A 14,107-nucleotide genomic window follows, 5' to 3' on the forward strand; every position below is an offset into this window, starting at 1 on the left:
CAGCATTGCGACGTTTTTCTGTCCACCAATCCAGCACCAATACAAACAGGGTGCCGGATTCCAACATCGGTGTATTCCGTACACAATGAAGATGACGGCGCAGCCTGCGGCGCTGGCCCTGCGGCCGCTGGTCCCCGTGGCATCAGCAGGTCAGTCCAGCACGCTCTCCGGTCTACATGAGCAGCACAGCCCGTTGCGCAGCGCGCTCCTTTTTCCTCCGCTTCTTGCGCTTGTCGCTGACGCTCTGCGAGGCGTCCACGAAGAGCGCCACGCTCTCGCGCTCCAGCAGATCGCGCTGCAGGAACTCCAGGCCCGCCTTGGAGAAGCCGATCGTGTCCTGCGGCGGCGAACGAGACGTGAGCGGGCGCGGTCAGCACGGACTCGGCAGGGGCCGGGACAGCAGCCCGCCCACAGCACTCCTGCAGGCATTGTCTGGTACAGGATCACAAATGCCGGCACGGTTCTCGTCTCCGGCGAACCAGTCGCAATAATATATTTATAAAACGTTCGAAAAGTCGTGCTGCTTCTAAGAGGAGGCAGATTTTGCAGAACATTTTGCTCATCCGACACATTTTCGTATCATCAAACAAATACCACTTCGGAACATTCTGTGATGAACACGAGGATATGTGACGCAATGTATTGGCTGTCGATTGTACCGGTTGTAACGTCATACACCCGGAATAGGGGAGGAAAAGTGCCAGACGACGAGACGTTCCAAACGAATAAAAACGTTTCTTTGATCCAACAAAACGCATACTTTTTCAAACACCGGAGGGTCCATGCTATTGCCGAAGTAAAGACACAATGCATGTTTAACAACTGTCCAGTTTAAGTCACACAGTTTTATTTCAGTTTTTAAATTTTTACGCATGCGGTAAAAGTGCAGCAACAAGATAAGGGCGCATTCTGAAAGCAACAGGCATTTTTGCAGCGCTGGTCTCCATACCACGGGACCCGTTCTAATCGTTACCCCGCGAGCACACAGCACGCCATGCAGCGCACTGAACACACCACTTCAGCGCTGGGCCCGTGCCCCCGGCGACGGGCCATCACCCGCCCCAGCCAGAGGTCCCGCCCGGCTGCTGACCCGCAGCTGCTGCACCTGGCGGCCGGCGGCGGGCCACCCCCGCCCCAGCCAGAGGTCCCGCCCGGCTACTGACCCGCAGCTGCTGCACCTGGCGGCCGGCGGCAGACCACCCCCGCCCCAGCCAGAGGTCCCGCCCGGCTACTGACCCGCAGCTGCTGCACCTAGCGGCCGGCGGCGGACCACCCCCGCCCAGCCAGAGGTCCCGCCCGGCTACTGACCCGCAGCTGCTGCACCCGGCGGCCGGCGGCGGGCCACCCCAGCCCAGCCAGAGGTCCCGCCCGGCTACTGACCCGCAGCTGCTGCACCTGGCGGCCGGCGGCGGACCACCCCCCGCCCCAGCCAGAGGTCCCGCCCGGCTACTAACCCGCAGCTGCTGCACCTGGCGGCCGGCGGCAGACCACCACCGCCCCAGCCAGAGGTCCCGCCCGGCTACTGACCCGCAGCTGCTGCACCTGGCGGCCGGCGGCAGACCACCACCGCCCTAGCCAGAGGTCCCGCCCGGCTACTGACCCGCAGCTGCTGCACCTGGCGGCCGGCGGCGGGCCACCACCGCCCCAGCCAGAGGTCCCGCCCGGCTACTGACCCGCAGCTGCTGCACCTGGCGGCCGGCGGCGGCGCGCAGCCGCTCTATGACCGGCGCCAGCACGCCGTTGTTGACGATCTGGCCGTGGTGGACGCGCATCAGGAAGCAGAGGCAGCGGCAGACGAGCTCCACCTCGCCGCTGCCGGCCACCAGCCGCTCCAGAATGTACAGCAGGTCGGTGACGTAGCTGAAGGGCAGCACCAGCAGGCTCTCCTCCAGCTCGCTGGCGGGCGGACGGACGGCGGCTGACGTCACACACAGCACCGAGAACAGCAGCCGGCGATGACACGCGAGGTGCCTGAGGTGCAACCGGCGACGACACCGCTGAGGTGCTTGGCAGTGTGAAAACGTCACAGCACGTAGCGCCCTGTTTTACGAACATAAGAGTCTCCTTCCGACCGGGCAGGATGCCAGGGCAACTACTGGCCACACAAAACAAAACAAGGAGGGCGTCCGGACCAAGACCAGCACACTGAAAAGCAGCACAGACGCGGTAAAATCGCACCGCACGCCATTCGCCTCCCCGCAAACACGAACCGGCTCGGGGGGCACAATGCTGACCTGGACTTGACCCGGCGCAGCACCTCGGCCATGAACAGGTCGGGCGTGGCGCAGTTGTAGGCCAGCATCAGCGGGTGCAGCTCGGCCGAGCTCGACTCACGCAGCGCGCGCGACACCTGCTTGTAGATGGTGACAGCCTCCATGATACGCTCCGCCTGCGGGTGCGGCGGAGGAAGGGGGGGAGTCAGGGGGGGGGGGGGGAACTGTCGAACCGCAGGCTCCGGTCATCAGAGACGAAACGCGGTGCGAGGCTGGCACGTTCGGCGCGTTTTGATGTGCACCTTACCGGTCGCGTCGATGTTTACACCAAGCCGATCACCGAGACAGCCTCGCCCCGAGTGCACTAACTGATAACGTCACCGAGCAGGCTGCTCGCGGCCAAGTCGGGCACGGTCACGCAGGCGACAGCGCGGCGGAGATGGCGGACATCGGCTTGATAGTGTTGTGACCAAGATAGTTGGGCAGTTTTGGCGCCCGTCACACGCCCCATGGCGCTCCACAAGTCTGATACACTGCGTCACACCGGCGCTTGTCGGAAGCCATGCAGGTCCCAGCGGGACACGCCGAACGCCAATGCACGGCGGCGACAACACGTCACACAATACCGGTGCGTACACATTAACCGGCAGCATCAAGCGCTTTAGTCACAGCAATACTCAACATCGCTGCTCGCTGCATGATGCAACCCAGGAATTCAGATCAGGCCCCATAATCCAAACAACTTCCACTCCATCACGCCCTGCGCCGAACACGGCCTCACCGAGGCAGAACGGAACGCGCCTGCTCGGTAATATTTTGGAATGAAGATCCAAACAGGAGAGGCAGATTCGGATTCAGCTACAAGATTCGAGAAAATTCGCATCTTTGCATCGACATCTCAAACTAATACAACGCAATACAATGAGAACAGACGAATTAGTCTCATGTCAACAGAATTATAACTATTCGTGTTGCACTCAGTTTATCTGGAGGAATGTGTGAATACATGGGTGGATGGGTGGGGGGGGGGGGGGGGAGGGGGGACTTCATGATCTACTCAGCTGACTCTTACGTTCCGATGAGTTTTATTATTTAACTTCTTATTTTCGAGTTCAAATAACCATCTTTAGAATTCAAGTATTCACAAAGTTTCAATCTATTCGAATCCACTCTGATTCTGCGAATCCGAACGCCCAGGTCTAGCTGCGACGTCACGCACCGCGCGCTCCGTCTCGGCCGTCTTCTGGCCGGGCCGGCCGGCCTCCCGGTCACTCTCGCCCGGCACGGCGGCCGCCTGCCCGCTGGCCAGCCGCTGCTCCTCCTCGCGCGCGCGCTCGTCCTCGCGCTCCTCTTCCAGCACGAGCGGCTCGTCCGTCTTCTGCCAGAGCCGCAGCGAGCGGTCGCGTGACGAGCTCAGCACCCACCGGCCTGCCGACGGCCGGGCGGCGTCAGGGGCGGGCGGGGCGGCGTCAGAGGCGGCCGGACGGGACGGGGCTGGCGCAAGGGGCGGGGCAGGGCGGCGTCAGAGGCGGGCGGGGCGGCGTCAGGGGCGGGCGGGGCGGCGTCAGAGGCGGCCGGACGGGACGGGGCTGGCGCCAGGGGCGGGGCAGGGCGGCGCCAGGGGCGGGCGGGGCGGCGTCAGGGGCGGGGCAGAGCGGCGTCAGGGGCGGGGCGGGGCGGCGGGCTCGGGCAGGGCACCGGCGCCCGCCCAGCAGCGTCGGGAGACCGCAGCCCCGGCCGCGGACTCAGTGTGGAGCAATGAGTGCACACTTCCACAGACTTGAGATACGTTTCCGAGACATCGGCCGCCCATACACGAGTGGTGTCCCACTTCCCACAGTGCACACTTCCCAGCGGACAGGACACTGTCACTGATGCAAGCATCATCGCCGAGCAAGCATCATCGAGGACACGCACTCGTCAGCGCTGAACGGTCACTGGGTGCCCAGTGTTAGTTCAAGTCTGCGGATCCACAGTAAGAGCCGCGTGACTATCACGCGGCCGCGCCGCTCACTGTGACCAGCCAGCCACCGCTGGGAAAAAGCCCTCATCAACACAGACGCGGCCCGAGCAGAGCCGGGCCCTCACCGTCAGGACTGACCGCCATGGCCAGCACCTCCTTGCAGTGTCCCTCGAGCGTCTGTATGCGCTGGTAGTTGTCGGCATCCCACTGCTTGACGCGGCCATCTTTGCCACACGTGAAGAAGTGGTGCGTCCTCGGCACGAACCGCAGCGCGGTCACGCTGTCGTCGTGCGCGAACAGCGACCTGGCGGCACCGCGGCCGGCGGTCAGAACGCGGGGACGGTCGGCAGCGCGCCGCAGCGCCGCGGCGGCCGGCGGCGCCTGACCCCGCCCGTCAGCACAGCCGTGCAGGACGCTGTGCTGCGGTTTGAGCCGCCGACGGCCAAAAGGCATACTCATGCAATGATCACGGGGTAAATAGGTCGGCCAGAAACGAAATGGTTTTGCTGGGATGAAGGATGCGAGACATGTTCATTGCATTACTCCACTGATGCAAACAGGTCCGAGAACCACGACGTGCCAAGAACCCACCCATTTCAAAAACGTTCAGTGCTACCCGAGTCACACCGACAGCCATAAGCTAATGACAGCCTCGCACCCCCCCCCCCCCCCCCCGTCAGCATCCGTACCACGACCATGTCCGTCCCTGCGCGCCCGCTGTGCCCCGCCCCCCCCCCCCCACCCCCCACCCCACCCCGCGCGCCGGCCGCTCACTTGTGGCAGTCGCCGAAGTCGAGGCCCCAGATCTTGACGTTGCGGTCGCCGCTGCCGGTGGCGATGAGGGTCGAGTCGTGGCTGATGTCCATGCACAGCACGGGCAGCCGGTGGCCATACAGCGACAGGAACAGCTGGCGGCGGCAGCGGCGACGACGGTAGGGGAGCGCCACGCGCGCCGGACAGGCTCGGGGGAGGGGGTGCACGACCCCACCACGGGCCACAGCGACCGATCGGGCCCGCGACGGGGTCGTGTGACACTGACGGAGCGCGGACCGGTCACCACGCATGGGCCCACTTCAAGGTCAGTGGCACGTCCGAGCGAACAGCATGGAGTGGTTCCGTAGACGGCGTTCACCGCTTTTGAATATATGGTGGCGCCCTCATGTTGTGGGTGTGTACACCGATAGGATAGCACACATTAAGAACAAGGCAACACGTTCCACAAAGTGCACTGAATGACTATACTGTCCGTACTCCAGTCCGCGCCCAAACCGCGCCATCATCAGGCTGCCTCGAGCCGGGCACCCACCTTCATAGTGTCAGTGAAGAAGACGTTGACGGTGCTGTCGAGCAGCGCCACGGCCAGCAGCCGGCCGTCCGGCGAGAAACGCACGCTTAGGCAGTCCTCGTCCAGCGCGTGCGTGGCCGTGTGCAGGAACGACAGCTGCCTGGCGCCCTGCTCCGTCGACACCAGCTCAAAGCGCCACAGCTTCACCTGTCGGACGGTGGCCGCACGGTCACCGCTGGGCTGTGCTCTGGTCGGGTCGGGTTAGCGCGGAGAGCGGCGCGCAGCGTGCCAGGAAGGCCCTGCGGGAGACCAGCCGGCTATTGATTCCACCCCCGCCTCCGATCGCTCTGGCCTGTCACCTCCGGTGGCTGCCACATCGGGCTCAGCTAACGCGGCCTGACGCCCCGCCCTCACACCACACCAGTCCGTGACCGCGCCGGCGGCTCCAACACAGGGCCACCAGGCCGGCTCCAGGCCAGTCGCCGCCCGCCGGCTGCCTGCCGCCGATCGTCGGCTGCCTGTCGCCGATCGTCGGCTGCCTATCACCGCCCGTCGCGACCGGCCGCCGCCGTCCCAGCCGCCGGCGCCGCTGACCTGCTTGTCGGCAGAGGCGGAGGCGAAGCCGCGCTGGTCGGGCGTCAGCGCCAGCGACCAGAGCTCGGCCTCGTGCGCAGCCACGTCCTCCAGACGGCGGCCGGAGGCCAGCTCCAGCAGCTGCAGCCGGCCGCTCTTGGTGCCGATCAGCACGTGCCGGTCGCCGGGCACGAACAGCGCGCACAGCGCCGGCTCGCACGGCAGCGTGCGGATACACTGCTGGGTCGACCTGGCCACGGGCAGACGGGCAGTTGATGGACGGACGCGGTTGCAGTGGTTTGATTTTACAGATTACGGGGATACACACCAACTACACGTTTTAGTCACACACATGTAGTTGAAGCATCTCCGGATTCGTGCGGTGTAATTCTTTCTGCGCCCGCCACTAACCTCAAGCTGCAATAGTTCGAAGGTTTAATTTTGCCATGAACACCATTGAAGGCTAGCATCCTACAGCAGCAACCACGCTAACGCAGTTCTATGGACCATCATACTACGACACCGTCAGAAAAAGACCAAAGTGCCATGGGTGCGAAAATACATAATTCCCATTTTACCCCGCAGACTGGGGTTACACGGCAGTTGTTGAATCACAGCTCCCCAGTTCTAGACGATCCCACACGGTCGGCCTCCACTGACTTGTTCCAGACTTTGAGCTGCTCGGAGGAGGCCGAGAGGAGCGCCGTGCCGTCCGCGGAGAAGTCGAGCGCGCGGACGTCCGACCGGTGTCCGGGCAGCTGCAGGTGGGCGCCCGGCTCGGCCGCGTCACGACCGCCGCTCGTGTCCACCGTCAGCCCGTACGTCAGCAGCGAGTTGTTGGCCAGCAGCACCGTTAGCTGCGACAGAGCGTGTCAGTGGTGAGTGTGCGTCAGCGATGAGTGTGTGTGAGTGGTGAGTGCGTCAGCGGTGAGTGTGTGTGAGTGGTGAGTGTGCGTCAGCGGTGAGTGTGTCAGCTGTGAATGTGTACCAGCAGTGAGTGTGTCAATGGTGAGTGTGTGTCAGCAGTGAGTGTGTCAACAATGAGTCTGCAAGCTGTGAATGTGCGTCAGCAGTGCGTGTCAGCGGCGAATGTGTGTCAGTACTGTGTGTCAGCAGTGGGTCGTTTAAGCAGGAATGCTGTCAGCTGCGACGGGGCATATATCAGCAGCGAATTGGCGGGAAGTTGTAACAGTACATCATGAAAATGAGCACAGCTCAACATATTGGGTAACGTCATTGTGGTCGTAATTCAGCATTACAAGGCCATTTAACTTGTCCCTCCTGGCATATCGCAGGTCCTTAAGTCAACATATGAACTTTCAACTTATATCACTTTCTTTCTGACATCTCATGGCACTTGTCTTACGATCTGCATTGGCGATGGGTCACAACAGTACATTGCTATCCAACAGAGGACATCGTGGACGGCACCCGGACTCCTCAGCGTGTCTCTGATGCGTCACGGGCAGTCCGAGCCTGAGGCCCGATCCCAGGCGTTACCTTGGCCTGTTGTGGCCCGCTGAGCGAGACGTCCACGGCCTTGACCTTGGACGGACAGGTGATGCTAGTGAGCCGGCGCAGCTCGTCCTGCAGCGTCTGGGCCGTCAGCGGCGCTGGCTTGGCGTCCTCGCCGGCCTCCCTGCGGAGGAGCGCCGGTCACGGACGGAGACGGAGGCAGCCGGCCGGGGGCGCGGGCCACGCTGGAGGGAGTGAAGCCGAGCGAGGGGCGACAGGGTGAAACTGCAGAGCTGCTCAGAGCAGTGTTACGCTTATACGAGTGGTGTTTCGCTGTTGAGTGGTGCTACAAGTGGTGTTTCGCTGTTCTACGTGGAGTGGTTCTACGCTGTTACGAGAGGTGTTAAGCTGTTACGGGTGGTGTTACGTCATCACGAGTAGTGTTACGCTGTTACGAATGGTTTACGCTGTTACGAAAGGTGTTAAGCTGTTACGGGTGGTGTTACGTTGTCACGAGTAGTGTTACGCTGTTACGAGTGGTTTACGCTGTTACGAGTAGTGTTACGCTGTTACGAGTGGTGTTACGCTGTTACGAGTGGAGGAACAGGCTCGGAGATATCACGGTAAAACAGGCCATCCGTGCAGGGAACATGCAGGTAGCCACGGGTCACGACCAAACGCATGCCACAAAACCCCCGCGACTGATGCATCCGCGAGCCCCGATTAAGCAGACCAACGCGACAAAAGAAAATGTCGCCATTATTTCTCGACGGGATCGGTCCATACGCATCCGCCTTCATACTCCTCTTGCAATCGCCCACACAAAGGACGCATCGTTTGGACGGTACTCCGTATAAGCTGCTTGTTAGAGGAGAGAGAATGATCTGTTTACTATGGAAACAAACATGATTCGCGGCCAAAGGGAGTGATCATTCCACGAAACATAACACCAAACCAGCCCATCACTCGCCGGAAGTCGACATCCGGCGCGGCGTACCTCGCCCGCTTTCGGTCGCGTTTCTGGCGCTTCTGTAGCCTCCTGGCCGTCTCCTCCTCCGTGTTCAGATAGAGCAGCTCCAGCGTCTGGTCGTTGCCGTGGAAACACACCAGCCGACACTGACTGTCGATCACCACGCGCGACACGCGGTCTTTTCCCTGCCGCAGAATGCTGCCGATCCGGGTGCACTCAAAGTTGGACTGAAACAGAGATTAACGGAATAAATAACAATTACAACTGTGACAATTAACATCGTCCACTTCCTGCGCCGATGATCGAGTCGGGACAGCATAACTCACACCGCACTTGGCCGTTCTCACCAGGCCTCTACATCACGTCGCGTGCGACCCAGCGCATCGTCCAGACTCCCCACTGACGGGAGCCGACAGACACATCCAGCAAACGCCAGCAACTCCGGCTGAAAGCGCCCCGCGGTGGCGCCAAAACCTCGCCCCCACGTGCGACGTTCGCACCGCACGCGGCGGCGGCATGGTACGCACACTGTCACCCTCCAGCTCGTCACCGTCCGCCTCGCTGAGGCGCGGCGCCTTGGCCGCCGGCGGCTCGGTCGGCTCGAGGAAGCGCAGCGCGTGCACGCGCAGCTCGGCGTCGCCAGAGCCGGTCACCAGCCGCGTGTCGTCCTCGTTCAGCACGAAGTCCCACACCTGACAGAAGCGGAGAGGGGGAAAGGGGACGGTCAACGGAGCAGGGGCGAACAGGCGGCACGGGTGGGCCGCACACAAAACGCGGGAGCGGGCGCAGAGCGCAGGGGAGTCAGTCCCACCACTAATATTTTGAAAAAAATCATCCCCATCAACCGTGAGGTGCGCCCGGCGTACATGAGAATTAACCAAAAAGCAAGGGCGGGGGCGGCCCGGTCCCTCACACCCGAGCGAAGCCCTGTCGGCCGGCCGACCGCTCGCGCCAGAGCGCCCCGCACCTCTGTCAGGTGGCCGACCAGCGTCTTGAAGCAGTGCTGGTTGTCCAGGTCCCAGAACTTGACGTAGGTGTCCTTGGAGGAGGAGACGAGGCAGTTGCGACGGCGCATGAAGCGCACCTGGGTGACGCTGCCCTTGTGGCCGCGTAGCCGGTACAGGCCGGCCTCGCTCACCACGTCCCACACCACGATCTCGGTGTCCTGGCAGGACAAGAGCGGACCGCGTGAACGGTCGCAGCCGACACAGGCTGACGTGGGTCGCCAGAAACCAAACGCTAGTGAGGCCATGACGAGGGGGGGGGGGGGGGGCAGGACTACATGACGGTGGTAGAGATGAGATATGAGGGACGTAAGTCCATGTGATGGCATAACTGACGGCGGGAGAAGAAGGCAGAAGAACCATATGATGGAGGAAAACCTAACGGGAGCACGTAACAGACGGACAGACACATGACGGTGGGAAAACGATGGGAGAAGATGGGAACAGGATCAGGTAACGACGGAGAAAGAGCGAAAAATCGTTGCCTTCCCTCCATCTTCAGCAGTCACCACCGATCGGACCACTCCCGCTCGCTCGTGGGACTAAGGCAGACACTGCCTTACAATAACCGAAATTCAGGTACGCCCAGCTGCTCTGACATCACATCTCCTTCGCCTCAATGGGCCTGCCGAGCAGTAACCAGTCTGCTGCCTTTTTACCACGCCACCCCCTAGCGGCGCCGTACCAAAACACGACACCAGCCACGCACCTTGGCGCCGGACACCAGGCGCATGCCAGCCTCGTCGAAGCTGACGGCGTTCACCCCGGACCGGTGGCCGGTGAGCGTGACCCGCAGGTCACCCGAGGTCAGCGAGAACAGCCGCACCGAGCCGTCCGCGTAGCCGGCGGCCAGCAGAGCCCGCTTGTCGTGGACGCCCAGGCAGGTGACCTCGCTGGCTGCGCCGTGCAGCACCATGGTCTGGGGGCCGGCCAAGGATGAGCTGGCGGTACCGGCACGGCTCGACGTCCGGGGTCACATACACAGTGGTACGGCCGGCCAAATACGGAGCAGGAAAGGGACAGCTGAAACCCTGGAACACTCCCGCTGCCCCGGCAGGTCGTGTGGGTCAATTATCACGTGCTGCGAGCGGAACAACTGAAACCCTGGAACACTCCCGCTGCCCCGGCAGGTCGTGTGGGTCAATTATCACGTGCTGCGAGCGGAGCAACTGAAACCCTGGAACACTCCCGCTGCTGCAGCAGGTCGTGTGGGTCAATCATCACGTGCTGCGAGCGGAGCAACTGAAACCCTGGAATACCCCCGCTGCCCTGGCAAGTCGTGTGGGTCAATCATCACGTGCTGCGAGCGTTTCTCGTGATGCTGGCGTGTGCGCGAAGAGCCTGCGCGTCACATCCAAACAGACCATGTATGTAGCATGCACATTAGTAAGTCTGACAAGGCTGGCAGCATGATGACAGACAGTGATGCATATCATGCTAACTGTGCACAGGTTAGTGGTACCTAGCAACTTGACAAAACCTTGCAGCCTGAAGGTTCTGTTTATGGAATACAAAGGACAGTTATGATGTCCTGATATTACATATAGAGCATACATCACAGCTAATGAGAGTGACAGAACTTTACACAGCACTACATCATTTGGGGGAGGGTAGTGCAGCTCCCCCTGCACTGGCACAGAGTTTGAGGCTGGAGTATGACGTGTCGTGAGACATACCCTTTCGGCGGTGACCGTGTCCCAGACGTGGATCTTCTCGCAGGCGGCAGCGGCCACATAGCGCCGCTGCACGCCGTCAATCTCCAGCCAGCAGACGTTGCAGTCGCGGCTGCCGATCACGCCGAACACGGGTCCGGCCTCGAAGCGCAGGTACTGCTTGGTCAGCCCCATCCTGAGCCTGTCAAACCAATGCCAATTAATGCACCACTCATGACCTGGTACCCGACCAGACACTGCAAGCACATTTGTGCTGTTGGTCACACCATCTGGGATGAATATAACACTGGGATAATGAACACTGCAGGCCATCTACATGGCTGTTGGTTCTGGTGATCATCAGAGCACCAACTGTGCCATATCCTCAATGTACTTGTATTTCTGAACAAATATGATAAAGCTCACCACATGTGGCCATGTCATAACACATAGTGTAAGAAAAATCCCCCAGTGCTGTTGCAGCACTACCTCACAAAAACCTATACTGTGTCTTTGCAAACATGTAAGACAATAAGCACTTGCCCATTGTCCATGTGACAGGTTAGATGAAGAGAGCTCCATTCACCAAACTGCAAAAACACAACATAGCTCTGATTGGCCTTCACCTCTGAGCTGGGTTGTAAAGACATTGTAAATATGAAAACTTGATAACCCTAAAAACTGATTTTTCTATGTGTCTAGGTCACTCTATTTCATACTACTGAAGCCATCATATGCACTGTGATTCAATAAATGTGAATGATGTAACTTACTGACCATAATTCATTGATTTCTGGATAGTTTAATAGTTATCTCCTAGTTTATTGCCACTTTTCTGCTATCAGAATAATTAACTTGTGTTGGTTTATCAGTTTGCTTTTTAAGTTTGTTTGTTTTGTTTATTACTGATCTCTGTATTGTATAATCTTATGTATTAGAGCTTGTCTATTTTCTTATCAGTTAGCAGTCCAAAATATGCAACTTCTAACTAAACATTCATTGCAACAGCTCAGTGTTACTATTTTATGTTTACTCTGTATCACATTTAGTTCTCTGAACTGATTACCACAATATGTTTACAACTATTCAGTGTTTTACTTTTATTGCCTGCCTAAAGCATATATCCACTGCTTCCACAGTCCTTCTGCATGTGCAAAAGATCCCCAGAGTGGCATGCAGCAGAGCATGCAGTAACATGCACCTCAGATCTTACTTAAGTACCTGACATGTTAGCAATACAATTCTTCAGCATCTCATACCTCCTTTTATTTTAATAATAACATATCTTAAGAGTATCACATGAGCAGGCCACCAATCACAGGAAGAGATAATCAAATAATTTCTCTCACAATGTACGTGATATGATGAAAACTCTTACATGATATGTACATGAGGTTTATTTAGAACTGATGAAATTTGTCGGGATGAAGCATACACTGCAGCAACCAAAGGAATGCAGGTTTTATTCACCAGCTTCATTACACTTTCCCCATGCTGGAAGGTTGTTCACAGCACCTTGCTAAGCATACACCACTGTGCAGTTCAAAGCAGAATGCACATGTCAAACTGACCATACTTTGGACAATACTGGTGCTGAGCATCAGTCACAAAAGAGTCGGGAGCAGTGGATAATTTTCAGACTGTCCTGGGGAGCATCCAGCTCAGATTCCCAAACATACATGTTATGCTGCGCATGTCAGCCTAGCAGCAGCAATACAACAAACATTTCAATGCACATACCTAGTAAACCTGAATGCCCCAAGTTTAGTGCACACTGTATAACCACAGGTCGGTGCTAGCCTCTGCGCAGACAGTTAATGCTCCAAGGATTTCACATCGGAAAAACTGTTAACTTCAGGTAAAAATGCTATGCTATTTTCCATGACAAATTAATGAATATTGAACACAAGGAACACCAGCATCAGTTCGCCGATGTCACAGGCGTCCGGCGCAGTGGATCCTTTCTACATGGCTTTACCTGTTGGAAATCACAAACTTTCCTGCGTGCACATTACACCAGTATCACGTGCACAACTTTTAAAATAGATATGTCTATTCAACCGACCACGTGCACCTCTATGCCGACTCCGGGCAAATTCTAGACAATAGCATTTGTGTACAGCGGGGAACTAAATGTCACAAAACCTTCACAAGCGTATATGAACAATTTGGAAGTAGTACTGCCATATAAACGATATACAGAATCCCGCGCCATCACCAATACAAAATAGCAGGCGTCGAGGATCGCAAAGGTTTCGCAAATACGAGAAATAGGTTATGCCTTACCCTTACACAGGAGCGGATCCAGAGTGAACGGGGAGAGATAGGGAGGGGGGGGGGGACACTGGGCAATGCCCTCTTGTGCTTCAAAGAGGCACACAGGCCCCGAATGCCGACCAATGCCGACAGAGCCGACCAAACAGACGCAATTTCTTCTAACATGAGACGTAACAATATGGGACGTGTTAAGCGGCTTCCAGGCGACCAAGAAGAGTCACAAACGGATGTGAAGGGCCCAAGAGAAGACAAGAGTGATTCTTCACTGATTAAATGGGTGGTGACTGGGAAGTTTTAAGGCCCCTTACACTGCTCAGAGGCCATACGCTGTTGCTGGAGGTCCCTTGTGTCCACTTACAGGGCCAATCCGATCGTTAAGGAGCCGTCTAAGTTGTCCTTATTTTTTTGCATTGGCTCGAAGGGCCCCGCGTTGCTGCTGGCATTCTTCCTGCTAGCGAACCGGGCACTCCTGTAAATCAGGGCCTTCCACGGATGTTTCCCATTCAACCTAAAGTCCCTATCCGCCCTACTCCCAACGCATTATACATTATTGTATATTTTATACATTATATATTATATGCAAATACAATACAATAATCTGCCTGCCAAGATGTCTTCGGTTGTTCAGCGGCATTCATGCTGGCCTCAGTAAACGTATCGACACACTCACGATACGCCCATGGCCCTCCATATTGGTCCAGGGCTCCTCCAGTTC

At 58.2% G+C, this 14,107-nt stretch overlaps 1 protein-coding gene across 1 annotated transcript; it reads right to left on the reverse strand.

Annotated features, from left to right (window-relative positions):
• Positions 1-53: 53 nt before the first annotated feature.
• LOC119114697 (WD repeat-containing protein 3) lies at positions 54-13,201 on the reverse strand. The gene is made up of 16 exons (XM_037238715.1): positions 13,094-13,201; positions 11,140-11,317; positions 10,173-10,382; positions 9,427-9,624; positions 8,987-9,151; positions 8,487-8,686; positions 7,535-7,673; positions 6,695-6,891; positions 6,056-6,284; positions 5,483-5,668; positions 4,951-5,084; positions 4,302-4,480; positions 3,433-3,641; positions 2,235-2,389; positions 1,674-1,896; positions 54-337 (listed from the first exon to the last, which is right to left on the reverse strand). The coding sequence occupies exons 2-16, from the start codon at positions 11,308-11,310 to the stop codon at positions 173-175; spliced, it is 2,760 nt and encodes a 919-aa protein (XP_037094610.1). The 5' UTR covers positions 11,311-11,317; positions 13,094-13,201; the 3' UTR covers positions 54-172.
• Positions 13,202-14,107: the final 906 nt, after the last annotated feature.

The sequence above is a fragment of the Pollicipes pollicipes genome, unplaced genomic scaffold, assembly GCF_011947565.3.
Source record: "Pollicipes pollicipes isolate AB1234 unplaced genomic scaffold, Ppol_2.1 Scaffold_2975;HRSCAF=3490_pilon_pilon_pilon, whole genome shotgun sequence".
Classification (NCBI taxonomy): Eukaryota; Metazoa; Arthropoda; class Thecostraca; order Pollicipedomorpha; family Pollicipedidae; genus Pollicipes; species Pollicipes pollicipes.

What these genes read in the sequence shown, in the direction of transcription:
- LOC119114697 (XM_037238715.1), bottom strand. Translation starts at nt 11,310, where the DNA reads ATGGGGCTGACCAAGCAGTACCTGCGCTTCGAGGCCGGACCCGTGTTC. An exon ending in CAGCTCAAAGTCTGGAACAA is followed by an intron (nt 6,285 to 6,694) that starts GTCAGTGGAGGC and finishes GCCCGTGGCCAG; the next exon opens with GTCGACCCAGCAGTGTATCC. An exon ending in CTGCGCCGGGTCAAGTCCAG is followed by an intron (nt 1,897 to 2,234) that starts GTCAGCATTGTG and finishes TCCGCCCGCCAG; the next exon opens with CGAGCTGGAGGAGAGCCTGC.